Below are 27287 nucleotides of genomic sequence, written 5' to 3'. Positions count from 1 at the left end.
CCGCTCATGTTCTCTCTCCTCAAAATAAATAAATGAGCATTAAAAAAAACAAAACATTAAAACATATGAAACAGGAATACATCTAATATGTGTAAGCTCTGTACACTTAAAACTACAAAATGTTTCTGAGAAAAAGTTTTTTCTAGCTATATTTAGATATACTTGCCTCATAACATTGTGTAAGTTTAAGTTGTCCATAGTGATGATTTGATATATATTGGGAAGTGATTACCTCAGTAGGGTTAGTTATCACATCCACTGTTGATAGAAATGTAAATGGATATAATCACTATGGAAAGCAATACAGGTTCCTCAAGAAATTAAAAATAGAACTTCCAAATGATCCAGCAGTCCCGGAAATGAAATCACTATCTTGGAGAAGTATCTGCACCCCCATATTTATTATAGTGTTAATCACAATAGCCAGGACATGGAAACAACCTAAGTGTCCATCAACACATGAATGGATAAAGAAAATGTGATATATGTATTTCCATAGTGGCTATACCAACTTACATTCCCATTAATAGTACACAAAAGTTCCTTTTCTACACATCCAGCAACACTTATTATCTTTTGTCTTTTTGATAATATTCTAACAGGTGTGAGGTGGTAACTCCCTTGGTTTGGATTTGCATTTCCCTGATACTTAATGATGTTGAGCATCTTTTTTTTTTTTTTTTTTTTTAATTTTTTTTTAACGTTTATTTATTTTTGAGACAGAGACAGAGCATGAACGGGGGAGGGTCAGAGAGAGAGAGGGACACACAGAATCCGAAACAGGCCCCAGGCTCTGAGCTGTCAGCACAGAGCCCGATGCGGGGCTCGAACTCAGGGACCGTGAGATCATGACCTGAGCCGAAGTCGGATGCTTAACCCACCAAGCCACCCAGGCGCCCCGATGTTGAGCATCTTTTAATGTACCTCTTTGGTACATTTGTGTATCTTCTTTGGAAAAATGTTTATTCAGGTCCTCTGCCTATTTTTAAATTGGATTACTTGTTTTTATGCTGTTGAGCTGTATGAGTTCCTTACATATATTTTGGATATTAACCCCTATCAAATACGTGGTGTGCAAATATTTTCTCTCATTCCATAGGTTGCCTTTTCATTTTATTGATGGTTTCCTTTGCTTTTCTTTGCAGAAATTTTTTAGTTCGCTATAGTTCATGTTTGCTTATGTTGCTTGTACTTTTGATGTCATGTTGAAAAGATCATTGCCAAGACTAGTGTCAAGGAGCTTTCCTCCTAAGTTTTCTTCTAGGACTTTTAGGTTTTAGGTTTTGTTTAAATCTGTAATCTATTTCAGGTTAATTTTCATGATTGGTATATGACAGGGTTCATTTTCATTCTTCTACATGTGATTATATCTAATTTTCTTACCACCATTTTTTTTTTTTTTTTAAACGTTTATTTTTGAGACAGAGAGAGACAGAGCATGAGCAGGGGAGGGGCAGAGAGAGAGGGAGACACAGAATCTGAAACAGGCTCCAGGGTCCAGGCTCTGAGCTGTCAGCACAGAGCCCGAAGCGGGGCTTGAACTCACGGACCGTGAGATCATGACCTGAGCGCAAGTCAGATGCTTAACCGACTGAGCCACCCAGGCACCCCATCTTACCACCATTTTTTGAAGAGACTATTCTTCCACCATTCTTTCCCCATTGGGTATTCTTGGGTCCCTTGTCAAATATGAATTGGCTAAACATAAGAAGGTTTACTTCTGGGCTCTCAATTCTGTTCCATTAGTTTGTGTCTCTTTTTATGCTAGCACCATATTGTTTTCATTGCTATGGGTTTGTAATATAGTTTGACATCAGAAAGTGTGGTGCATCCTATTTTGTTCTTCTTTCTCAGGATTGCTTTGTCTTTTGGGGGTCTTTTGTAGTACCGTATGGATTTTAGGATTCTTCTTCCTATTATTCTGAAAAATGCCATTGGAATTTTGATAGGGATTACATTGAATCTGTAGACAGCTTTGGGTATTATGGACATTTTAACAATAGAAATTCTTCTGATCCATGAACATGGGATACCTTTCTATTTATTTGTGTCTTCTGTGATTTTTTTTTTCATCAGTGTTTTGTAGTTTTCAGAGTAGAGATCTTTCACCTACTTAGTTAAATTTATTCCTAAGTATTTTATTTTATTGTTTTTGATGCTATTCTAAATGGGATTGTTTTCTTTTCTTTTTTTTAGATGCTTCATTTTTAGTGTTTAGAAACACCACTGATTTTTGTATGTTGATTTTGTATCCTGCAACTTTGCTGAATTTGTTGATTAGTTCTAACAGTGTTTTTGGAAGGCAGCTATGCTCACCACTATACCACTAATGCCTAACAGTGGTTTTGGTAGACTTTTAGGCTTTTCTCTATATAATATCATGTCATCTGCAAACATAATTTTACTTCTTCCTTTCTAATGTGGATACCTTTTATTTCTTTTTGTTGTCTAATTACTCTGGTTAGGACTTCTAGTATAATGTTAAATAGAAAAGGTGAGAGTGGGCCCCTCCTCTTGTCCCTTATCATAAAGGGAAGTCTTTGAATGTTTTCCAGTGAGTATGATGAGTAGGTTTGTTATATATGGTGCTGAGTTTGAAAAGTATTGGTGTTAAAAATTGTTGGAAGTATTAGGTAGAGTTCACCAGTGAAACAGTGGGCTTGTCTGTTTGGGGGGAAGGTTGAATACTGATTCAATCTCCTTACTCCTTATTGGTCTGTTCAGATATTCTGTTTCTTCACGATTCAGTTTTATTGGGTTGTATGTTTCCAAGAATTTATTTTTTATAGGTTATCCATTTTTAAAAATTTATTTATTTAGAGAAAGAGTTGAGTGTGTGCAGGGATGGGGCAGAGAGGGAGAGAGAGAATCCCAAGCAGGATCTGTACTGTCAACTCAGAGCCCAACATGGAGCTCAGTCTCACAAACTGAGATCATGACCTGAGCTGAATTCGAGTCAGATGCTCAACCAACTGAGCCAGCCGGATGCCCTGATATAGGTTATCCATTTTGATGGCACAGTAGTTTCTTGTGATCCTTTCTGTGGATCAGATTTCTGTGGTATCAATTTCTGTGGTAATGCTTCCTTTCATTTAAGCTTTTTCTCTTTTTTTCTTAGTTTAGCTAAAGGTTTTTCAATTTTGTGTGCCTTTTCAAAAAACCAACTCTTAGTTTCATTGATCTTTTCTATTATTTTTCTGGTGTTTATTTCATTTACTTCTGCTCTGATCTTTGTTATTTCCTTTCTTCTGCTAACTTGGGACTCAGTTTGTTCTTTTTCCAGTTCCTTGAGTGCAGAGCTAGGTTGTTTATTTGAGAACTTTCTTTTTTCTTAATGTAGACATTTAGCGTTAATTCTCTCTTAGAACTAATTTTGCTATATCTGATAAGTTTTGATATTTTGTTTCCATTTTTATTTGTTTCGAGATGTCTTTTGACTTCCCTTTTGATTTCTTCTTTTACTCTTTTGGTTGCTCAGGAATATGTTGTTTTGTGTCCACATATTTAATTTAAATTAATTAATTAATTTATTTTTACATTTATTTTTGAGAGACAAGAGCATGAGCGGGGGAGGGGGCACAGAGAGAGAAGGAGACACAGAATCTGAAGCAGGCTCCAAGCTCTGAGCAAGCGGTCAGCACAGCCTAACGCTGGGCTCGAACCCATGAACCGTGAGATCATGACCTGAGCCGAAGTCAGACACGTAACTGACTGAGCCACCCAGGCAGCCCTGTGTTCACATATATATATTTTTAAGTTTGTTTATTATTTCTTTTCAGAGAGAGAGAGAACGTGCATGCACGCACATAGGGGAGGGACAGAGAGATGGGGAAACAGAATTTAAAGCAGGCTCCACACCATCAGCGCAGAGCCCAATGTGGGCTCGAACTCACAAAACCATGAGATCATGACCTGAGTTGAAACCAAGAGTCAGATGCTTAACTGACTGAGCCACCCAGGCACCCCTGTGTCCACGTATTTTTGAATGACCTCCACTTTTCATATCATTGTTTGAGTAGATAGTGGGTATGATTTCAGTCTTCTTAAATTTACCAAGACTTGATTTGTGATTTTTCATATGATCTATCCTGGAGAATGCCCCTTGTGTCCTCAAGAAGAATGTGTATTTGGTGGTGTTGGATAGAATGTTGTATATATGTCTTTTAGGTCCATTTGGTCTAAAGTAGGTTCAAGTCCAGTGTTTCTTTGTTAATTTTCTGTCTGGATGCGCTACTCATTGCTGAAAGTGGGGTACTATTATGCATTGTTGTCTATTTCCCCCTGAAACCTGTTAGTATTTGCTTAATAAGTTTAGGAGTTTTGATGTTAGTATGTATTTGTAATTATTATATCCTCTTCATGAATTGACCCTTTTATCATTATATAATGGCTCTTTTGGTCTCTTTTCACAATTTGTGACTTTAAGTCTATTTTGTCTGATACATGTATAGCTACCTCTGCTCTCTTTTGCTTTCCTTTTGGATGGAGTATCTTTTTCCATCCCTTTACTTTGAGCCTAGTGTGCCTGTAAAATTGAAGTGAGTCTTTTATAAGGCAGTATATCAGTTGGGTCTTATTTTCCTTTATCCATTCAGCCACTGTGTTCCTTTTGACTGGAGAATTTAGTCCATTTAAGTGAAGACCTACTATTGCCTTATTAGGTTTTTTTGGGGTTTTTTCCGGCTGTTTTGTACTTCCCTGGCTCCTTTCTTCCTCTTTTGCTGTCTTCCTTTGTGAACTGATCATTTTCCATAGTGGTATGCTTTGATTTCTTTAACTTTTGTGTATTTACTGTAAGTTTTGCTTTGTGGTTATCCTGGGGCCTACAGAAAACATCTTAGAGATAAAACAGTCTGTTTCAAGCTGATAACCAACTAAACTGTGATTCCATACAAAAACTCTATCTTATTACTGCCCTTCCTATTATCTGTCTTTGACATCACAGTTTACATCTTTTTATATTCTGTGTCTATTAATAAATTATTGTAGTTAACGTTTTTGTCCTTTAACCTTTATATAAGAATTAAATGTTGAACACACAACCATATTACAGTATTAGTGTTCTGAATTTGACTATATACTTATCTTTACCAGGGTGTTGGGTTTTTTTGTTTTTAATTTTTCCTTATTTATATTAGAGAGAGAGACAGAGTGTGAGTGGGGGAGGAACAGAGAGAGAGGGAGACACAGAATCTGAAGCAATCTCCAGGCCCTGAGATATCAACACAGAGCCTGACGCGAGGCTTGAATTCACAGACCATGAAATCATGATCTGAGCCTAAGTTGGATGCTTAACCGACTGAACCACCCAGGTGCCCCATTTACCAGTGTGTTTTGTAATTTCATGTTTCATGTTATTAATTAGTATACTTTTACTTCACCTTGAATGATGCCTTTCAGCATTTCTTGTAAAACAACTCTAGAGGTGATGAACTCCTTCAACTTGTGTTGTATAGAAAAGTCTTTATCTCTCCCTCATTTCTGAAGCATAGCTTTGCTGGGTAAAGTATTCTTGGTTTGAAGTTTTTTTCTTTTAGCACATTGCATATATTATCTCACTCTGTGCTGGCTGCACTTTTTTTTTGCTGAGAAATCTGCCAGTAGCCTTCCCAGGACTTCCCTTAAATGTGAACAAAATTTTTTTTCCCTGTTCCTACTTTTATAATTTTCTCTTTGTCTTTGATCGTAGACAGTTTTATCATTATGTGTTTTAGAGAAGATGTTTTTCAGTTGAAATTATTTGGAGACCTGTGAGCTTCATGAACTTGGAGGTGTTAGTCTCTCCCAAGATTTGGGAAATTCTTAGTTATTATTTCTTTAGATAAGCTTTCTGTTCCTTATTTCCTTTATTCTTCTGGGACTCCACTAATGTGTAGATTGTTTTTCATAGGCATTCTTTTTTTCCTTTATCTTCCTCTGAATGGATAATTTCGATGTTTACTTATTTTTGAGAGAGAAAGAGATGGGAGTGAGTGGAGGAGGGGCCGAGAGAGGGAGATACAGAATCTGAAGCAGATTCTTATCAGCACAGAGCCTGACATGAGGCTCTAACTCCCCATGAGATCATGACCTGAGCCAAAGTCGGACGCTTAACTGATGGAGCCACCCGGATGCCTCTGAATGGATAATTTCAAATGACATGTGTTCTACCTCACAGGTTCTTTCCTCTCCATGGTCCAGTGTGCAATAGGTGTCTTCCATTGCATTTTTCGTATCATTCATTATGTTCTTTGGCTCTAAAATTTGTTTTGTTTTGCTTTGCCTTTTGTTAATGATGTCTATCTGCTAAACTGCTAATTTTATGTATTGTTTTCCTAATTTAATTTAAATATTTTTCTGTGTTTTCTTCTAGCTCACTGAACATCTTTAAAACAATTATTTTGAATTATTATTTTCTTTTGTCATGTAAGTCATAAATCTCCATTTGTTTGGGGTTAGTTAAAGGAAAATTGTGTTCCTTCAGTGGTGTCCTGTTTTCTTGGTTTTTTGTGTTTCTTGAAATCTGGTGTTCCATCTTTGCATTTGAAGAAGTAGTCACCTTCTCCTGTCTTTACTTACTGGTTTCAGGAAAAAAAATACCTTCTGTCAGGGATTCTGAGGCTTTCTCTGACCTTCTATGGCTATGTCTGCCTCACATTTCTTATTCCCTCTTGGCTGGGAATTCTTAAAATTGTGTGCCTTCTCTCAGTCCTGAAAAGCCAGGCTGAGTGCTGACAGACTCCCATTTGCTCTCCTTGGTGGTGCTGAATGCTGAGGGCTTAGTGCTTTCTCTCAGCCCTGCAGGGTCAGGTCGGCCCTCTGCATGCGCTCACTAGTTGTCTACAAAGTCTCGCTCTCCCCTCCATCAGGAGTGTCCATAGGGAGCCAGCCATAGGGCCAGGGGTGTTGTGGGGAGGTATGTAGGGCACTGGAGGTGCCCATGGGCTAGTTGGGGGTATCTGCAGCTGGAGCATCCCCAGTGGGTTGGCTTCCTGAGGGCCCATGAAGTGGCTTGTAGGATCTGTGGTCCTTCATTTCCCTCTGAGAGCACCGACTCCTGTTCTCTCAGCTGCTCCCTGTCCCCCAGTCACACGGTCTCTGGCTGGGTGGGAAGGAAGTGGTTCTCGTTGGCGGGAAGCTGAATATTCTCACAGTCTCACTTTCCCCTGTGGGAGAAATAAAGGGCCTTGAAGGTCTCTCGGCCCTGAGCTTTACCACCTTGGGGGTGGGGGGTGATGCAGATAAAGTGAAACTGCCTCTTGCATCTTCGGAGCATCTGGTCCTGGGTGTGCTGAAGCTTCTCTGTTGGGCTCCTGGACTTCCACACAGACCACTGTGAACCATCCCTGGGTGATTGTCTGAATCGTGTTCTTTGAGGGAAGATGATAGAAAACTCTTACTCTGCCACGTTGATGACATCCTTCTCCTCAGTTCTCTGCCTATCATATCTTTTATGAACGTTCTTTTTAATTCTGAGTTCCTCAGAATTATTGCCAGAGTAATTTCATTGTAAGTCGTTGCCTTTTGTTTTCTTTTTGGGACTTTTCAGTTGTTTAGTTAGGATTACTTTTCATGAACCTCCGTCCCTTATAGTCCTGATACCTGTAACATGTAGTGAGCATCTGCTGTTGCCAGGCACATACTTGCTTTCTACAGGTGTCACTGGTGTTGGTTCTGTGGGTTTCTGTTACTTGAAATCAAAAGCATCTTACCCATGTTTCTCATTTCTGTTTTCCTAAAGTTTTGGGTACATAGCTGTACATGGTCATTTCCTTCTGTCCATGGATGGATGCATGGATAAAGATGTGGTACATGTATACATAGATATATGCACACAATGGAGTATTACTCGGCAGTCAAAAAGAATGAAATCTTGCCATTTGCAACTACGTGGATGGAACTGGAGGGTATTTTGCTAAACAAAATTAGAGAAAGACAAAAATCAGATGACTTCACTCATATGAGGACTTTAAGAGACAAAACAGATGAACGTAAGGGAAGGGAAACAAAAATAATATAAAAACAGGGAGGGAGACAAAACATAAGAGACTCTTAAATGTGGAGGACAAATTGAGGGTTAATGGAGGGGTTGTGGGAGGGGGGAGAGGGGAGGGGCTAAATGGGGAAGGGGCACTAAGGAATCTACTCCAGAAATCATTGTTGCACTATATGCTAACTAATTTGGATGTGAATTTAAAAAAACAAGAATTGTTAGCAACACTAAATAAAAGACAAAAACTTAAAAAAAAAAAACAAAAAAAACCAAAACTCTTGGGGCGCCTGGGTTGCTCACTCAGTTAAGCATCCAGCTTCAGCTCAGGTGAGGATCTCAGGATTTGTGGGTTGAAGCCCCAGATCAGGCTCTGTGCTGACAGCTCAGAGCCCAGAGCCTGCTTCAGACTGTGTGTCTCCCTCTCTTACTCCCCCTTCCCCACCCCCATCTCAAAAAGTAAACATAAAAAAGTTTAAATAAAAACTATAAAATCACATCTTCATTTTTTTTCCTCAAAATTTCTATTACAGATCAGTTTTCCCTTACTGATCAAATTTAAGTCTAGAAAAATAAACAGTTCCTTTTGTTGCTTCCTCTGTTTTCTGAGAACCGGGCTTCCCTGGTAACCATTACTCTGAATAGACCTCCCCAAGAGCAATGTTTGTTTTTGTTTGTTGACATATCAATTATATACATAACGTGCACAAATCTAGAGTATAGTGCTTGATTAATTTTTTATGTATCATAAATCAGTGTAATCACCACCACATTAAGATATAGGATGTTTCCGATGCCCCAGAAGTTTCTCTTGTGCTCCTGCCCAGTTGTTATCCCTCCAGAGGTAATCACTGTTCTATTACCATAGACCAGTTTGGTCTGTTTTTTTTTTTTTTTTTTTATTTAAGTGAAATTATATAGTATGCGTCTTGTTATGTTTTTTGTTTTGCTCAACATTATGAGTTACATCCATGTTATTTGGTATATCGACAGCTCGTTCTTTATATTGTTGAATAATATTCTGTTGTATGAAAATGTCATGGTTTATTCATGTTGAAAGATGTTTGGGTTATTTCCGGTTTGGGGCTATCATCAGTAAACCTGCTATGAGCAGTCCTGTACAAGTGTTTAGGTGGTTGTAAGCCCTCACTTTCATGATTGTAGGCACACGAGTGGAATTGCTGAATTCACAATGAACATGTTTAAAGTCAGTATATACCTGCCAAACACTTTTTCTATGTGATTGATAAATTTACAAGCAACTGCACAAAAGTTCCAGTTTCTCTATGTCCTTGCGGCAGTTAGTACTGATCAGGTCTGTTTAATTTTTAGACAATCTAGCGGGTAGGTAGTATGACTAATATATGCTATTGTGATATTTAATTTTCATGAATAGCAGAGTTTCAAAGGGCCTGGGAAGTAATCGTATCTTTTTTTCATTTAAAAAAAAATGTTCATATATTTTTGAGCGAGAGAGGGAGGAAGAGAATCCCAAGCAGGCTCTGCGCTGTCCGGGCGGAGCCCCATGCAGGGCTCGAACTCAAGAACCACGAGATCGTGACCTGAGCCGAAATCAAAAGTCAGATGCTCAACCGACTGAGCCACCCATGTGCCCCTGGAAATAATCATTTTTTATTCAGATGTTGGATATAGCAGAGAAGGCAGCAGAAATACTTTGCCTCACTTAACAGGAAACATAGATTGAGTTGAATGATGCTGTTAAGTCTAGAGACAGAACTGTGAGAGTAATGCTTTACCTCCCGAGCCTACCGATGAGGGTGCCACGTGCTAGTCAGCATTTATCTTGTTTCTTTTTTTGGATTCTGAGAAGTAAAGGAAATGGCATAATAGTTCCTGCTATTCTCACGTAGAAAGATAATCTGGGTTTAAGATTGCAGGGACCAGCTAATGTTGACACGACTCACTGTGGTTTTTTCTTCTCCAGATCCGACCTCTTCGGAGTCCACCCTTCTCCCAGGGGGACATACTCTCCTCCCACCAGCCAGTTTTCACGTAAGTCGGAATTATCCCAAATGCCATTTTAGTCCTTCGAGTGGATTGTGTATTTTTTGCTGTGGGGTATGTTCATTTAAAAGCCAATGTTGGGAATTCATTCTGGGCCCCCACCTGCCCAGTGACCTTGTTCGGACCTCTGCTTCTTCAGCTTGACTGACACGTTTGTGACTTAACCTCTTGCTTCGTGTCTTGTCATGCTCCAACAGTGAGAGAGCAAAAGAAGATCAAGTCTTGACTTGATCCTTAACTTGAATAGGCCAAATGACCGCTAAAAACCAGAACAGGTAAATATAAAACAGGTTAAATGAGTACCATGAAAATAGAGAATGCAAAAAGTGTGTGGTCTGGTGGGGTCAGGAGACTTTCACGGGGATAAGGGATTTGTGTTACTAGTAAAAGGATGGGTGACATTTGGATATATTTTTTTAAATGTTTATTTATTTATTTTGAGAGAGAGTCAGTGAGTGGAGGAGGGGTAGAGAGAGAGAATCCCAAGCAGGCTCTGTGCTGTCAGCGGGGCTGGAACTCATGCACCGTGAGATGGTTACCCGAGCTGAAATCAGGAGTTGGACGCTTAACTGACTGAGCCACCCAGGCACCCCTCGGTATGGAGAAGATTTTGAGCAAAGGTTCACAAGTAAGAAAGGTGTCACATAGGGTTCATGAAGATTGTGGGAGCTGGTTTCTTTGGGCAGATGGTAAACAAATGGTTGAAGAAGTTGGAACAGGACAAGCCTCTGATGTCTAGACGAGGTGTTGAAGGCTTTATTCTGTAGGCCATTCATGAACCATTAGTGCTTTCTGAGGAGGGATTGGACAGAACAATGTTTTAAGAAAAAACAGTAACTGAGAATTTAGGAAAACAAGGTAACCATTATTCCACCAGGTATAATTAACCTCAAGCCCCCCTTTAATCAAGGCTCCTTTTTCTTAGATTTTTTTCCCCTACTTCTTGTCCCACAATGTAATCGTCAAAGAAATGACCCCAGTTCTTCCTACTTTGAGCTCAGACTCAAAAACTCTGGTAGGTCTTTATTTTTTATTGGTGAATGATATATAATAAACTGTGTATATTTAAAGTGTATAACTTGATAAGTTTTGACGTACACGTGCACTTATGAAACCATCACCACAGTCAAGACAGTGAAGATACCCAACCAGAGAACATTCTCTGTATGACTGAATCTTTTTGAATCTGAGACTTTTGTTCTCATTATAGTCTATCTTGATAAATGAGCAGTGAGCACTTGAGAAGAATGTGTATTTTTTCAGGTTGTTGGGTAGAGGATTCTAAGAATGTATTTGTTTCCTTTTACAAGGTTAATGGCTTGAACCCACACATTTACTGGCTTAGTTGCAGGGCTCAGTAGGCTGGGCTGCATCCTCTGAAGGCTCTAGGGCAGAATCTGTTCCCTTCTTCCAGCTTCTCGAGGCTGCCTGCATTCTTTGGCTTGTGTCCCCTTCCTCCATCTGCAGACCTCTCTGCGACTCTGACTTGTTTCCCTCTTCACATCTGCCCTGTGACCTTCTTGCCTCCCTCTTGTAAGGACTCTTGATTACCTTGGGCCACTCATGCATTCTGGGATATTTCCCCACCGGGATCGTTTCTGCAGCGTCTCTTGTATTAGATAATAATTTCATAGGTTTTAAGGATTAGGATGTGGACATCTTTGGGAGGGCCACTATTCCATATACCACACGTGTCATTCAGGTCAAGTTGTTGTTCAAGTGGGTTTTTTTTTTAATATATATATTTTTTATTTTTGAGAGAGAAAGAGAGCGAGCAGGGAAGGGGCAGAGAGAGAGGGAGACACAGAATCCGAAGCAGGCTCCAGGCTCTGAACCGAAAGCACAGAGCCTGACCTGGGGCTTGAACTCATGGACGGCAAGATCATGACCTGAGCCGAAGTCAGACGCTTAACAGACTGAGCCACCCGGACGCCCCTCAAGTGTTTTATGTCCTTACGGATTTTCTACTTGTTTTATCAAATGTTGTGATAGGGATAGTGAAACGTGGGGCTGTCATTGTATAGATTTGTCTATTTCTCCTTGCAATTCCATCGGCTTTTCCTTCATGTATTGTGAAGCTGCTTCTAGGTGTGTAAACATTTAGCATTGTTATGTCCTCTCAATCACCTGACCTTATTTATCATTGAGAAATGAACTTTTTATTTTTTATGCCTGGTAATATTGTTTGTCTCGAAACTTACTTTGATATTTGCTTGGTGTCAGCGTAGTGTATCTTTTTTCATCCTTTGCTTTTACTTTGTGTCTTTATATTCAAAGTGAGTTACTTATAGACAACATGTAGTTCATTGGGTTTTGCTTTTTCTGTCCAGTCAGGCAATCTGCCTTTTCGCTGGGGTGTTTAGACTATTTATTTAATGTGATTTTATATCTAATGTGATACATTTACATTTAATGTGATTGTTGAAGTGATTAGTGTAAGTCTGTCATCTAGCCTTTTTTTCTTATTTGTATTGCCTTCAGTCCCTTTTTCCTCTATCCGTACCTTCTTCTGGAAACTTAATATTGCTTAGGATTCCAGTGTGTTTTCTTCACTAGCTTGCTAGCCATAACCCTTGGTTATTTTATCTGTTGCTTAAGGTATACACGTTTACTGCCATTAACTTTCAGGCAAGGCTGCCCTTCAGGAATAATGTGAGAACCTCCCAGTAGTGTGCTTCCAGTCCACTCCTCCCAGTTTTTAATGCACTTATTGCCATATGTTTGTTTTTCAAGAAACTTTATTTTTTTCTTAATATTTTTTTAATGTTTATTTTTGAGAGTGAGAGAGCATGAGCTGGGGACGGGCAGAGAGAGAGAGGGAGAGAGAATCCTAAGCAGGCTCCGCGCTGTCAGCGCAGAACCCGACTGGGGGCTCGAACTCACGAACCATGAGACTATGACCTGAGCCAAAACTAAGAGTCAGACACTTAATCGACTGAGCCGCCCAGGTGCGCCCCCAGACACGTTTTACTTGTACACCTGTTATAAATCCCACAATACTTATTTTTGTTTAAGCAATTACCTTTTATAATTTTTTAACGTTTATTTATTTTTGGGACAGAGAGAGACAGAGCATGAACGGGGGAGGGGCAGAGAGAGAGGGAGACACAGAATCGGAAATAGGCTCCAGGCTCTGAGCCATCAGCCCAGAGCCCGACGCGGGGCTCGAACTCACGGACCGCAAGATCGTGACCTGGCTGAAGTCGGACGCCTAACCGACTGCACCACCCAGGCACCCCAAGCAATTACCTTTTAAAGAGCTGGAAAAAATAGTAAGAAAAATGTATATATATTTATCCACCCAACTACTACTTCTGGTGTTTTTCATCCTCTATGATGTACATCAGTGATTCACAATTATGGTGATTTTGACCCCTGGGACATTCGGAAATGTCAGGAGACATTTTGGTTGTCCTGACTCAGTGGGAAGCGCTGTTGGCATCCGGTGGGTTGATGCAGTGATGCCCCTTCCCCCCCAGATTATTTAAAAGAATGATCTGGTCCAAAATAGCAGTAACGACAAGGTTGAGAATCTTTGGTGTGGGCCCTTATTTTCATCTGGTATCATTTCTTCTTCTGCATGAAGGTCTTAAGATTTCTCAGAGCACCTTTGTAGCCACGGAATTCCTTCAAGTTTTTATATCTGAAGAAGTCTTTATTGTGCCTTTGTTTTTCAGTTCTACATTGAGCGTTCTCCTCTCTACACTGTCTGTTCTGTTCTACGCTGTTGTTGCTTCATTTTCTCCTCTGTGCACTGCTTGCATCGAAAAAGCTGCTGTCATTTCTCTGTTCCTTTATATTTATTCATGTGCCCTGTTTTTCAAGATTTTCTCCATCACTGGGTTTGAGCTATTTAATTAAGATGTGTCTCAATGTAGATTTGTGTCTCTTATACTTGGAGTTCATGGAGTTTCTTTGATCTGTGGGTTTACAATTTTCATCAAGTTAAGAAAAAATTTATTTCTTCAAATTTATTTCTTCAAATGTTTTCTCTGCTCCTCTCCTCTTCTTTTTTCAGGGACTCCAGCTACACACGTAATGGGCCACTTGAAGTTGCCCAGAGCTCCCTGAAGCTACATCTTTTTACATGTTTTTTTTCCTGTTTCACTTTTGATAGTTTTTATCTCATTGTCTTTGAATTTATTAATCTTTTCTTCTTCATCCCTAATCTGCCATGAACGCTATTCAGTGTGTTCTTCATCTCCAGACATTCTCATTTTTAGCTCTAGACGTTCCACTTAGGTCTATTTAAAAAATGTCTCGCGTGCCTCTATTAGCTTTTTGAACATACGGAATGCGGCCAGAATAATTTTTAATGTTCTCATCTGTTAATTCTAGCATGTGTGTTAGTTCCGGGTTGGCTTTAACTGGTTATTTTCCTCATTATAGGCTGTATTTACCTGCTGCTCTGTATACCTCATAATCTCTGATTTAAATCTCTGATTCAACTTTGTTGGGTTCTGCATAGTTTTGTGTTCCTGTCAAATATCCTTGAGCCTTATTCTGGGATGCAGTTATGGTGCCCGAACCAGTGTTTCTTTCAAATCTTGCTTTAAGGTCTGTTAGGTGAACCAGGACAGTGTATAGTCTAAGGCCACTTATTGCCACTCTTGAGACACGACCTTCCTGCGTATTCTACCCAATGTCTAATGAACCATGAAATTTTTCACTTTGACTGATGATGAGAATGGAGACTGTTTCCAGCCCATTTTGAACGCCAGTACCGGGCGACTCTCTCCCTGCCTCCGGTGGCCTCTTCGCAGCCACGCACGGCTGGGTACTTGCTGGAAGCTCAAGCGGGACCCTCGGCGGTTCCTCTGGCTTCTCTGCTCGCTGTCTCCTCCGCGGCCCTCTGTCCCGTGGGCTCTCGAGGCAGAAGTGGGAGCAGCTGTACCGCCCACCTCACTGCTTTACTGATTCTTAGGGATGGCTGTCCTTTGTTGTAGGAGATTCGTTGTCTTGGAAACTGTTGTTTCATACGTTTTGTCTGGGAGTTTTTGGTTAATTCATGCAGGAGTGTAAATCCAGTCTTGTTACTCTCATCTGGACCACAGCTTGATCTTCTTGAAGTTTTGTGGGGTTTTTTGATGTTTGTTTCAGATAGAGAGACAGCACGAGCAGGGGAAGGGCAGAGACAGGGAGACACAGAATGCAAAGCAGGCTCCAGGCTCCGAGCTGTCAGCACAGAGCCCAACCCAGGGCTCAAACCCATAAACTGTGAGATCATAACCTGAGTTGATGTCGGACGCTTAACCGACTGAGCCCCCGAGGCGCCCCTTGCGGTTTGTTTTTGATCCCTAAGCTTTCTTAAGGCTGGTCTAGCCTAGCCTTACTCTGGGTCCATTTTTCGGGCTGCCCACGACCACCCTTGAATTCAGTGATTTGCCAGAATGACTCGCCCAACTCGGTGGCAAGACTTAGGGCTAAAGATTATTACAACAAAGGACACAAAACAGCGTGAGAAGGGAAAAGATCACAAGCGGAATCCAGAGACCTCAGGTACACGCTTCCGAGTCCTCCCTCTGTGACGGTCACGCAGAGGCACTTCCTTTCCAGCTGGGACGCACGGACAGGGAAGGAGACGGGAAGCCTGCTGGAGTCCTGAGCGGCTCTGAGCGGCTGTGGCGCAGACCCTAAAGTGGGCGCCGTGTGCGCGTGTCTTCACGAGCGGACAGGTCTGGGACGTGGCGCGTAGGCACACGGTAACACCGCCGTCGGCGACTCCCAGGCATTCGTTTCCAGGGCTTGTTCACGTGTCCCTGCAGCTTAGCAAGCGCCGAACAGCCCAGACCTGCCGCTGTTCCTCTGGCCTCGCTCCTGGAGTGTGCCGGAAAGGTATGGGAGTGGAGCGTGCGCGTCCCCTCCGCTCTGGCTCTGTCACCGCGGCAGCTGCCAGTGTGACAGAGCTTACGCCGTAACGTGCACGTTCCTCCGCGCACAGTCCTGAGCCTCCGGCGTGGTCTCGGGGAGACGCCCGTCGGGGATGGGCCCTGCCTCCTGCTGTGGGTCCCTAGCGCCTCCGGGCCGGAAACGAGGGGGTGCGGGGCTCAGGTGACCGGTTCCCCTCTCTCCGTCTGCCTGCTGTTCAAGTGCCAGCGTGTTTGTTTCGGGGCGTGTGCTCGCTTGCACCCGGAGAGCCCGTCCGGTCGCTCTGCTGTGGTTAGAGGCAGAAATCTCAACAGTTATCAATTTCAAACCAAATTAACTCACCCGATTTCAAACGCAGAATAAAGACAAAAGTAGGACGTCCCCCGTCCTGCCTCCGAGTCCCACCACACAGCGCCACTGATATTTGGTTGTGTCGTCTTGTAGGTTTTTTTCTGTCATTTACGTAGAACTTGCCTGTTCATAAGAACAGAACCAGGATCAGGCCATGTCTACTGATCTTCGTATCACACGTCATTTCCTAATTAGCGCACATCGAGCTACTTCATTTAAAAGTCCGCGTCAGGTGCGTAGCACGGATACACCACAAAGTCTGTAAGCACTGTCCTCTTAATGGGCATTTAATTTGCTTGTTTTCCCTCCACGGTGTTGCGAGGGGACTGGTGCGTAGGTCTTTGCATCCGAGGTGTTTCTGGAGAATAAACTCCTACAGGCAATAACGCTGGATTCACGGATACGGGCATTTAAAGTTCTATGGATCCCGTCAGATTGCCCGGGAGACAGACCGCGTGTCCCTGCCAAGCTGCACATGCGCGCTGCCCGCGGCGCTGGCCGGCCTGAGCTCCTCCCACCGTAGTGGCGGTGGAGTGGGGCATTTTTTCATGGCTTATTTAACACTGTCGGGTGAATTGCCTGTTTGGGTTGTTGGCTTTTTTTTTTTATTGATGTGGGTTCATCGGGCTTCTTTTGCTATTTGTGGGATCTCAGAATATGGCCTTTTATGGCTTGAGAAGTTTTACACATTTGTGTGGCGGTATGGGTCAGTCTGTCTTAGGATGCTTCCTTTCTACACTGCAAGATTATAAACCCTACCTCTTATTCTATTTTTGCTTTTTCTTAAAATTGAATTTCGACTCAACAGAAATATTTGTGTGCCATGAAGGAACCCACCTTCATTTTTTTCTCTGGACAGTCACTGTTGTGACACCGTTTGGTGACTAATTCAGCTTTTTCAAACTGATTTGATGGTTGCTTAATCCATATATTCAGTTCTCATAACCATGGGTCCGTTTTTGGACTGTTTTGCTACATTGCGTTTTATTCCTTACTCGGCCACTGTTTTAATTTATCTTAATCTTTTGGTATACATCTTGGTATACTTTGAGATGTGATCGGGAATTCTCCCCAGATTCTTTCAGAAACATTTTTGATTGTTACTGAACATTGTAGGTAGTAGAACATTTCATTTTTGTTAGTAGGTGTATTATTAATACTTGATAGACCTTAGAACGCAGAGGTGACGATGACTGACCACAACAAAGGCCTCCGTTGACTTACCACTAATTGTATGCCAGACCCTAAATGTGTCACGTTGACTTCTTATATAGATCTCACAGGGAGCCTACGAACGAGGTACCGTTTTTATAGTCACTGCACAAAGAGGAACCATCAGAGTCCTTTTCCAGATGGCCCCGCAACTGTCTCGCCTTGCTTCTGTCAGTGTTGCCGACTTGGCCCTTTCCCCGGGTTAATGCGTTATGGCTGAGGAGAAATATGTTTGCTATTTCAGGAATCCGTGACCTTCAAGGATGTGATAGTGGATTTTACCCAGGAGGAATGGAAACAGCTGGACCCTGTACAGAGGGACTTGTTCAGGGATGTGACGCTGGAGAATTATACACACCTTGTCTCTATAGGTAAGGGTCCCTCGGCGTTAAGTGTCTGTGGGCGTGGAGGAGGAGGGCTCTCTGCTTCGGTAAGTTTTTGCCTCCGATGAAGTTAAGGAAGCAAAGGTTGCTAAGTTTGGAAAAGGTTTCTACTCTCCTAGCAGGTAGAAGTACAACCTAGTGATGTTTCTGAACCACGTCAGTTTCCAGATTAAACCATGTCTGGGCATTTGGACCGCTGAGGCTTTATGTGCTGTTCAGAGCCGTCGGATTTGTCCCACGGGGCTTTTACTGCAGCCAGACACCTTTTTTCCCCCTGTGAGCAGGACTCCAAGTCTCCAAACCTGACGTGATTTCCCAGTTAGAACAAGGGACGGAGCCGTGGGTGGTGGAGTCCGGTGTTCCAGGAGCTACTGGCGGGGGTAAGTACTGGGGACCTGGGGGAAGAGCATCGTCACTTCTAGGCCTCAGCCTGGCAAGAGGTTTTTATGGCTGAAATCTAGATAGATCTGTTTTTCTTGAAAGCAGCTCCCGTGGCGAAACGAGAATCCATCCGGACTCTTGGGCTTTGTGAGAACACTGGGGCTTTCGACATCTGTTCTAGTTTTATATTCCTCTCCCAGGAGGCATCCTTCCTGCCTTGTTCTGAAGGCAACCTCTTAACCTGGACTCCGGTGGGTTCCATCTTTCCCCACCTCCTTTGGGACTCTGATCTAACTATCTCTTAACTATCACCTCGCTTTACAGCCCTACAGGGTTGTTTTTCCCCCTTTTTTTAGATCTACAGGCTCTATTACTAGGCCTTTCAAACGGAAACAGTAACCTAAATTTCTGAATACTTTTACTCAACACTGGTCATCCTTTCGGCCACCATCCAGGCTGCCTCCTTGCCTTCCCAGCCAAACTCTGCATGAGCAAGTCTGTGTCTGCAGTCTTCCGTTTTCTTCCTTACGCCTCCGATCCTACGACTCAGACCGTCCTTGAGACTGTGAATAACTTTCTTGTAAACCATGAATTCCCAACTGCACAGAGAGACCTCTTCAGAGATCTGACCCTGAAAACATATACAGACTTAGTCATACAAGGTAAGGGATAGATCTCCAGAGTCAGTGAGCTGGGGTGGGGGTTCTTTTCTATGGAGAAAAGAAAGTACTCTGTGTTCAGATTTGGGAAGTGTTGGATCATCTAAAATTTTAGCAGGTTTCTTGCCAGAAGAACTCAGATTTTCAAATACGTAGTTGGGCATTAGGAATTTCCAACAGGGTTGCATAGAATGTCACATTCTTCCTCAAACCCTCACCCTCCCAACAGTGAATCCTTTCCAAACTGCACAATTAAAATCTTTCCCTTAGAGGCCCCCTGGGTGGCTTAGTCCATTGAGCGTCCGACTCTTGGTATGATCTCACGTTCTGGGAGTTCGAGCCCCACATCGGGCTCTGTGCTGACATTGTGAAGCTTGCTTGGGATTCTCTCTCCCTCTCTGCCCGTCCCCTGTGTGCACTCCCTCTCAAAATAAATAAATTTTTTTTTTAAGTTTTTGACAGAGACAGAGTGCAAGCATGAGCTGGGGAGGGGCAGACAGAGAGAGACCGGGGGAGACGCAGAATCCAAAGCAGGCTCCAGGCTCCGAGCTGTCAGCACAGAGCCTGACGAGGGCCTCAAACTCAGGAACTGTGAGATCATGTCCTGGGCCGAAGTCGGATGCTTAACCGACTGAGCCACCCAGGCGCCCCCAAAATAAATACATTTTTTAAAAGAAGATGGTTTCATGGAACACAATTTAGAAAAGTGACTTAAAAAAAAAAAGCTTTTATTAAGTCATGCTTACACGTTAACTTTTGGGGAAAAAAATAGTCAAGTTTTATTACAAATTAAAAACGAAGTTTTTAAAAATTCCAACTTGAGCAGATGAAAAAGCAATTTAAAAATATTTAAATATGTATCGAAAAATCCTAGATTTTTCACAAAGTGCTTTAGTCATTACCAAAAAGACTTATTTAGGTAAAAATACTAGACCCCTCATGTTGGTGTCTCATGTACATGAGCTACATACGTAGCTCATGTAGGTGGTGGTTCCAGTGACCCGGTCCGTAGGTAGAAGACAGTCCCTTGAGATATTTGGCTCCATTCTTTGGTTTACTTTTGTTCCTGGGACGTGACCAAACGAGGGCCATCTTGTAAGCTGCCCGTTGGTCCCGCCCGCTTCAGCCCTCAGAGCAGACTTCCTCTTAGCTGCGGACCTGGCACCTCTTCCCTCCGTAAAAGCAGTTCACAGATTTACAGAAATGTACAGGTAATCGGAAGCGGTAACAATACCTGCACCGAAGTGGCTCCTGGTCCTTGTGTGGTCTTCCTTGCCCTCTTTCTGCCGTCTCCTCTGGGCTGTCTTGGTGACCTGGTCTCTGCAGAATCTTGATGCGTAGCCGCGATCCCTACGGTCTCCCCGGTGTGTGGCAGTCCGCCCGTCCGCGTGTGTGAGTACTTTCCACGCGCAGGGGTGTTGCGGTCCTGCGCTCGGTGCCCACAGCTTCACACTAGTAAAGTGCAAATGCCTTTCTGCAGTAGGAATGGTGCGGTTCAGTCTGGCCTTCTGGAACTTTCTCTGTCGTAGACCCTGGGTCTGGAGTTCTCTCGTCTAGCAAGAAAGCCAGATGCAGGATTAAAAATGTGAGAGAGGCTAATGTCGGGAGGAGACAAGAGCCCCGAGCAAGGGTCTTGCTTCGTTTTTATTAGGATCAGGAGGCGTACAAGCCTGGGGACGGGCATGTACAAAGAGAGACCGTGAAATCCATGAAATCGTGAAGGTTAACTCATGGGCGTGGGGGGAGGGGGTTTTGAAGGTAGGCGGTGTTGGGGGTTTGGGTCAGTACAAAATAAACTCCTGGCGGAAGGTTGGAAGGTTGGGTCTCGGGGACTAGAAAGAGCCTGCATCTCAGGGTCTACAAGCACCTTTCTTTTGCTAATTAGCTCCGCTCTGGGTGACATCATCCCATGGTGGTCTATAGCCCTCTGTACCTGTTTGCCTAATTGGGTCCTTCCTTCCTGTGAAATCAGCTTCCTGCTACTGTACTAAGTCGGGGGGGGGGGGGGGGACGGGGTGCTTTCCGCCCTGAAGCCTTAGCTCCTCTTGGATGCTGTCATCCTGAGATTCCCTATTCTTAAACCTCTGCCCCGTTTACCTAATCTCACCCACCTCCCTCGTCTACCCAAGTAGGGCCTTGGGCGGGTTCATCCTATGGCTCGGTGCGCCCTGCGCCTTGGAAACCCAGCAGTGCAGGCTCGGGAGTTCCCGAGCTCACGCCCCACGGTCCTCCAAGCCTTCCTTCTCTGCCCGCCACTGCCATTCTGGTCATTCTGTTGGTTACCGCGCAGACGTGACAACGTGGAGAGCACGTCCCGGCTTCCCCTGGGACTCCGGGGCTGGAGACGAGCCGCCGAACGGCCTCACAGGCCGCGGTCTCCACCTGCTCACCGGGAAGCGCTTCTGGGAGCCGTTCCTCACGGGCACGTGCTGTACACGTGGCTTGCCAGGTGCCGTTCTCTTAAGGAAACGTACCCGTTTCTTACGCGGAAGCTTGGCCATTCCCCAAGACCCGTGTCGCGTGGACCTTCCCGTCCCTGCCGGGGACACGCCGCTGTCAGGAGTCCGCCTGCGCCATTCCCCAGGGCGCCAGGGACGGAGAGGGGACAGGAGAGCTCTGGGCGCGTGCTGGCGGGGACCATGACGAGGCCGGCAGCATGGGACACTCGGGGTTCCCGGGGGTCTGCCGCAGCCTCCTGTTGTCAAAGGGACCACAGAAACACGTTTTAAATGCGGCTTTTGATCTTTCCCGACTCTACCGGCGTTGACGGGCCTAGTTTTAGTTGTCGCCTGTGTCTGGGGCAGCGCTCCGCCTCCTGCCTGTGCCGAAGCGCCGGTCTGGCGCCGCTTCTGTTGTTTGTTTGCTGATAAACTGCCTTGTGTGTAGATTATTACGTATTCGACTCTGCTTATGTTTTATTGAGCCCCTCCCCCGAAACGTTCCTGTCACTTCCGCAGCTCTCGCTTCCCCTGAAGCTGATCTTTCCTGTTACTTGAGCGTCTGGGTCCTTCTACTTTGGGCATCTTCCATGCCCACAAACACCACCCCAGTCTGCTCCGTCACTGCCTTTTCTCATTCTCAAAATGCCGAAAATTGACCTTGTCATCTGCCTGCCTTGAAGTATTTCCTCTGTTGACAACTTCGCGTCTCTGGCAGAGACAGACTAGGTCGTGTTCCAGGCTAAACACCGTGGTCTTAGCCAAGTCTTCCCGTTCTGTCCCTACTGGGAATCTTGATTCCTTGATTTTTGTTTTGCTGTTCACTGGCAAGGAATCCCAGTTCAGACCACCTCCGTTAGCCTATCTGTGTCTCCTCTTGGCCAGCTCTGTGGTCTGTCCTTAATCTACTGTGACCTCAAGTGGCGTTTCCTTACTGGCTCTTAGAGATTATCTGTGATGTGGAATTAGACATTGTCTCGCCGCTTTCGGATTTTATTTATGGCTATCCTTGGCTCTTTCCAATGTTCTCCTCAAATAATAGGGCTGCGCTCGGAAGTCCTCAGGACTTCCCAAAAGCTTTATTTTTAGCTTCATTAGATCATTCCCACAAGGGCAGTTATTTTTCCGCCTTCTGAATAGAGAATATAGGCGTTTTCTTTTTCTTGCAGACCATGACATCGGACCAGAAGACAGCCAAGCAGCCCCAGAGCCGGACATTTCTGAAGAGCAGCCGTGTCACGGGGCAGTGGTGGAAAACCACAAAAGGGAAGACCCTCACGGTTCTGACTTTTCAGAAAGTTGGGGGTACGAAGGCAGTCTGGAGAAGCGTCAGGCACACCAGCAGGCGCTGCCAAGAGAAATAAAAATAACCGAAAAGACAATACCCACTTGGGAGAGAGGCCCTATAAATAAGGACTTTGAAAAAAGCATCAGTGTAAGCTCAAACCTCGTGACACAAGAAACATCTGCAGAAGAGACCGCTACTAAGACGAGCGTCAAGCAGAATACAAACCCGGTCAGAAAAGAGAAATCTTGTAAGTGCAACGAATGCGGGAAAGCGTTCAGTTACTGTTCTGCTCTCATTCGCCATCAGAGGACGCACACCGGGGAGAAGCCTTACAAATGTAATGAATGTGAAAAAGCCTTCAGCCGGAGTGAAAACCTTATCAACCATCAAAGAATTCACACTGGAGATAAACCCTACAAATGTGATCAGTGTGGGAAGGGCTTCATTGAGGGTCCGTCTCTTACTCAACATCAAAGAATCCACACTGGAGAAAAACCCTATAAATGTGACGAATGTGGGAAAGCCTTCAGTCAGAGGACCCATCTTGTGCAGCACCAGAGGATTCATACTGGGGAGAAACCGTACACCTGCAATGAGTGTGGAAAAGCCTTCAGCCAGAGAGGCCACTTTATGGAACATCAGAAAATTCACACAGGAGAAAAACCTTTCAAATGTGATGAATGTGACAAAACCTTCACCAGGAGCACGCACCTTACTCAGCATCAAAAAATTCACACTGGGGAGAAGACCTATAAATGCAACGAATGCGGGAAGGCCTTCAATGGGCCCTCGACATTTATTCGTCACCATATGATCCATACTGGTGAAAAACCCTACGAATGCAACGAATGTGGGAAAGCCTTCAGTCAGCACTCCAACCTCACCCAACATCAGAAAACACACACCGGGGAGAAGCCGTACGACTGCGCCGAATGCGGAAAGTCCTTCAGCTACTGGTCCTCCCTCGCTCAACATCTGAAAATTCACACCGGAGAGAAACCTTACAAGTGCAACGAATGCGGGAAGGCCTTCAGTTACTGCTCGTCCCTGACGCAGCATCGGAGAATTCACACCAGGGAAAAGCCCTTTGAATGCAATGAGTGCGGAAAGGCTTTCAGTTATCTCTCCAACCTGAATCAACATCAGAAGACTCACACCCAGGAGAAAGCTTATGAATGTAAGGAGTGTGGGAAAGCCTTTATTCGGAGTTCATCTCTTGCCAAACACGAAAGAATTCACACCGGTGAGAAGCCCTATCAGTGTCACGAATGTGGGAAAACCTTCAGTTACGGCTCCTCCCTGATTCAGCACAGGAAGATACACACCGGAGAAAGACCTTACAAGTGTAACGAGTGCGGGAGAGCCTTCAACCAGAACATACACCTCACGCAACACAAGCGGATTCACACGGGAGCAAAGCCTTATGAGTGCGCGGAGTGTGGCAAAGCCTTCCGGCACTGTTCCTCTCTTGCTCAACATCAAAAGACTCACACGGAAGAAAAACCCTACCAGTGTAATAAATGCGAAAAGGCTTTCAGCCAGAGCTCTCACCTGACTCAGCACCAGCGAATTCACACGGGAGAGAAGCCCTACAAGTGCAACGAGTGTGACAAAGCCTTCAGCCGCAGCACGCACCTGACCGAACACCAGAACACGCACACGGGGGAGAAACCTTATAACTGTAACGAGTGCAGGAAGACTTTCAGCCAGAGCACGTACCTCATCCAGCACCAGAGGATTCATTCGGGAGAGAAGCCTTTTGGATGTAGCGACTGCGGGAAAGCCTTCCGATACCGCTCTGCTCTCAACAAGCACCAGAGACTGCACCCGGGCATATGACCCTTGCGGGAACATCACAGACGTGGCGGACACATTTGCTCCGGCCTGTCCTTTGGTTAAGTGCTGAAGATTCAGAATGAAGTGAGAAACTGCCTAAAAGATGTTAACTTTTCACGGCCGCACTATAGAAGGGAAAGTACATTGGGATGAAGTAATCCAGTGGTTTTCGAGCAACTTTGTGACATTGGAAAATTCGACTGTTTTAAGCTTCACTTTGCTCCGTGAATGAGGGGATTTGGAGTGGACTCTTTCAAAGGTTGTTTGGAATTTTATATTCCACTTTTTTGTGTTCACAGTGTACTCTTGAACGGGGTCACTGCACGTCAGCATTTTGCTGTGTCGCATCTAGAGTGTGTATATTTATGCATGTTTTGCCAATAGAAAGCGTCTGTGCTTCAGTAACTAGGCTGGGGATCTATTATGCTTCTGTTCTAATGCATTTAAGTTGATTAACTGGTTCCTAATAAAAAGAACTGTAAAGCATTCTTAAATTAATAACTCATTATATAGTGGCTTACGTCAGTGTAATGTTAAACCTTCCTGTTATTTTCTCTTCTGGTTTTAACATTCTAGCTCATCACAACCTACAAAGATCCTCTTCTGTACCTGAAACCAGTGTTATTTAACCCTCATTGCATCGTGGAATCACTTCAGGAACTTTGTAAAATTCTGTTGCCAAGGCCCTGTGCTCAGAGACTGGCCTGGGGGGTTAGACCAGGCACACTCCTGCCGCGCACCCTGGAAAGAACAAGGGGGCAGATTTCATTCCCCCTCCTTGAATTGCAGCTTCTTCCTGCGGCTCCTCTTACAAGCCTCACAGATTGGCTGCTGTACACAGTATAGTTTTTGTAATATTTTTTAAGTTGGGTTCGCACAGGCTCTGGGGTGTAGGGTCAACTTATTTCCTCACCACACTGCAGAAATTAAACAGCTGTGTAAAGGTCATTTTACCTGCTTTTCCTTGGCCCCCAGATTTCTGAAGCAGACGACTGTGCCCACGATGCCCCTGGCAGGCAGGGCGACGCGTCAGCCAGAAATCAGCATCAGGTTTCCTCCGGATGGAGTCTGATGATCAGGTAGCTCTTTTAAGGGGCACCTGACAACTTCCCAGCCTGGCCTTGAGAATGGAGAGCTCTGACAACAGGGTAGCACAGAAAAGGAGTTCTAGACTCTTCTTCAGGTGAGGTTTGGGGGGAGGGGGCGCTGCAGATTTTCACAAGTGAAAAAAAAAAAATCCATGCAGTCTTTTTGGCTTATTTATATAAATGCCAGTGACCTACACTGGGATTTGGGCCCCTCCTTGACTGAAGATGCCAGACGGTGAAAAACAGAATTCAGGAAATAATGTAGCCATTTAAATCTCAGGACCTTTTTCTGTCGTAACTTGACGCATCTATAAAGGAACGTCACCTTGGTATTCCTCAATTTCTCGAGACTTCTGTCACGTAGGACTTAGGTCGTCCCATTGGGGAGAGATAAGACTGGCCAGGAGGACTGGACCCCGGTCACAGGGTAAGCTCTGGCTGGAATCTGAGCCGCTCAGATTCCAAGGAAATGAAGCCTCTGCATCTGTGGGAAGGGTCCTCATTTCAGAGGAGATCCCCAAATGGGAAACCCCGCGTCTGTCCGCAAGGAGAGGACTCCTGTCCCTGTACCACCGATTCCTAAATGAACAGGATTTATGTGGAAATGTGTCCTGAACCCTGAAAGATCCCACTTTGTTCCCTTAACTTGATCCCTTCAGAGATGCTGTCAGGTCAGATGCGGAGCCCCGGGACTATGCGGTCACTGCCTAACTTCATCCTCTTCCATGCCTCCCCCTGTGCCGGCCCACCAGCTCTCCAGACTGTGTGCTAACCACTCCCGGTATGCCAGGCCCCGACCAGGGACGAGCAGGGAGACTCCAAAAGTTAACGTGACCTTAGTTTCTGTATCGTTTTGAGTAGCCCACAAAACCGTATCTCCTAGTTGTCCCGGAACACCTCCCAGGTCCCCAGGCGGGCAGACTACCAGCTGCTGCTCAGACGCGTCCGTCTCATCGCCCACTGTGGTGCCTGGTGTCCTTCGCCTGACGTGTCCCCTAGCCACGGGCTCTCCTTTTTTCCCTCCTCACTCCTATTTGAAGAACCGAGAAAGGAAGTTACTTTAAGCGGTATGTCTTGTTTCCCCTAATTTTGTTATTTATACGCCACAGACACCTACCATAACGTAGCTACAGATTTATGTAACGTGCCGGATCCCAGTGTGTCGGACTAGACGGCGGGGTACAACTAAAATCTAAAGGGGAGATTTGGAAGTTAGAAGTTACAGCTTTTTCCTTGAAATTATGATCAGCCCAGAAAAATAGAGCGGTTCAGTTTACGTCAGAGGTGTAGCCACGACCATTGACAAGGATCTCAGCAGTAACCCAGAAAACAACACTTTGGGAGGCAAGGAATTCTCTATGATTTCTAAAAAATTCTATGACCTTCATATGTAGTTCTAAGGGTGTTTCAGCATCCAAGACTGTCCAGTCCCCACATAGAGACCAAGCATTTTTCCCAAGGTCCTAGATCGGCAATTTCCTAGTCTGTCGCCAGATTATAAAGGGCCACCTCACTGGGTTTTTGTCCAATACCTTGGTGAGGGAAGCAGGAAAGGGGGAAATATCACATAACCTAGTCGGTCTTCATTAAAAGTAATTCATCCACAGCCAGTGCCTGAGAGTTACCTGGCCTTACAGTAGTGGGGCTTCAGACGTGGACCAAACCAAATCTGCTTTCACAGAACTCACATTTATTCTAAATAAATGTGTAAAATGCCAGGGCGCCTGGGTGACTCGGTCGATTGAACGTCCAACTTCTGCTCAGGTCACGATCTCACGGCTTGTGAGTT

The 27287-nt window shown here is 44.3% G+C and overlaps 1 protein-coding gene across 7 annotated transcripts in view; it reads left to right on the top strand.

Annotated features, from left to right (window-relative positions):
• ZNF184 (zinc finger protein 184) overlaps window positions 1-24911 on the top strand; it is a 32262-nt gene extending 7351 nt beyond the window's left edge. For 5 of the 7 annotated variants that reach the window (XM_053223268.1, XM_053223267.1, XM_027040086.2 and 2 more), the window contains 4 exons: window positions 9915-9982; window positions 17670-17796; window positions 18093-18188; window positions 22456-24911. In XM_053223268.1, coding sequence (XP_053079243.1) covers window positions 9915-9982; window positions 17670-17796; window positions 18093-18188; window positions 22456-24413 — 2249 coding nt within the window. In that variant the 3' untranslated portion in view covers window positions 24414-24911. The other 2 variants (XM_027040085.2, XM_015087652.3) reach the window with 2 other exon arrangements.
• The last annotated feature ends 2376 nt before the right edge of the window (window positions 24912-27287 follow it).

This window comes from Acinonyx jubatus, chromosome B2, assembly GCF_027475565.1.
Source record: "Acinonyx jubatus isolate Ajub_Pintada_27869175 chromosome B2, VMU_Ajub_asm_v1.0, whole genome shotgun sequence".
Classification (NCBI taxonomy): Eukaryota; Metazoa; Chordata; class Mammalia; order Carnivora; family Felidae; genus Acinonyx; species Acinonyx jubatus.
The sequence above is the reverse complement of the archived record's forward strand: the minus strand, read 5'-3'. Positions and strand labels throughout refer to the sequence as shown.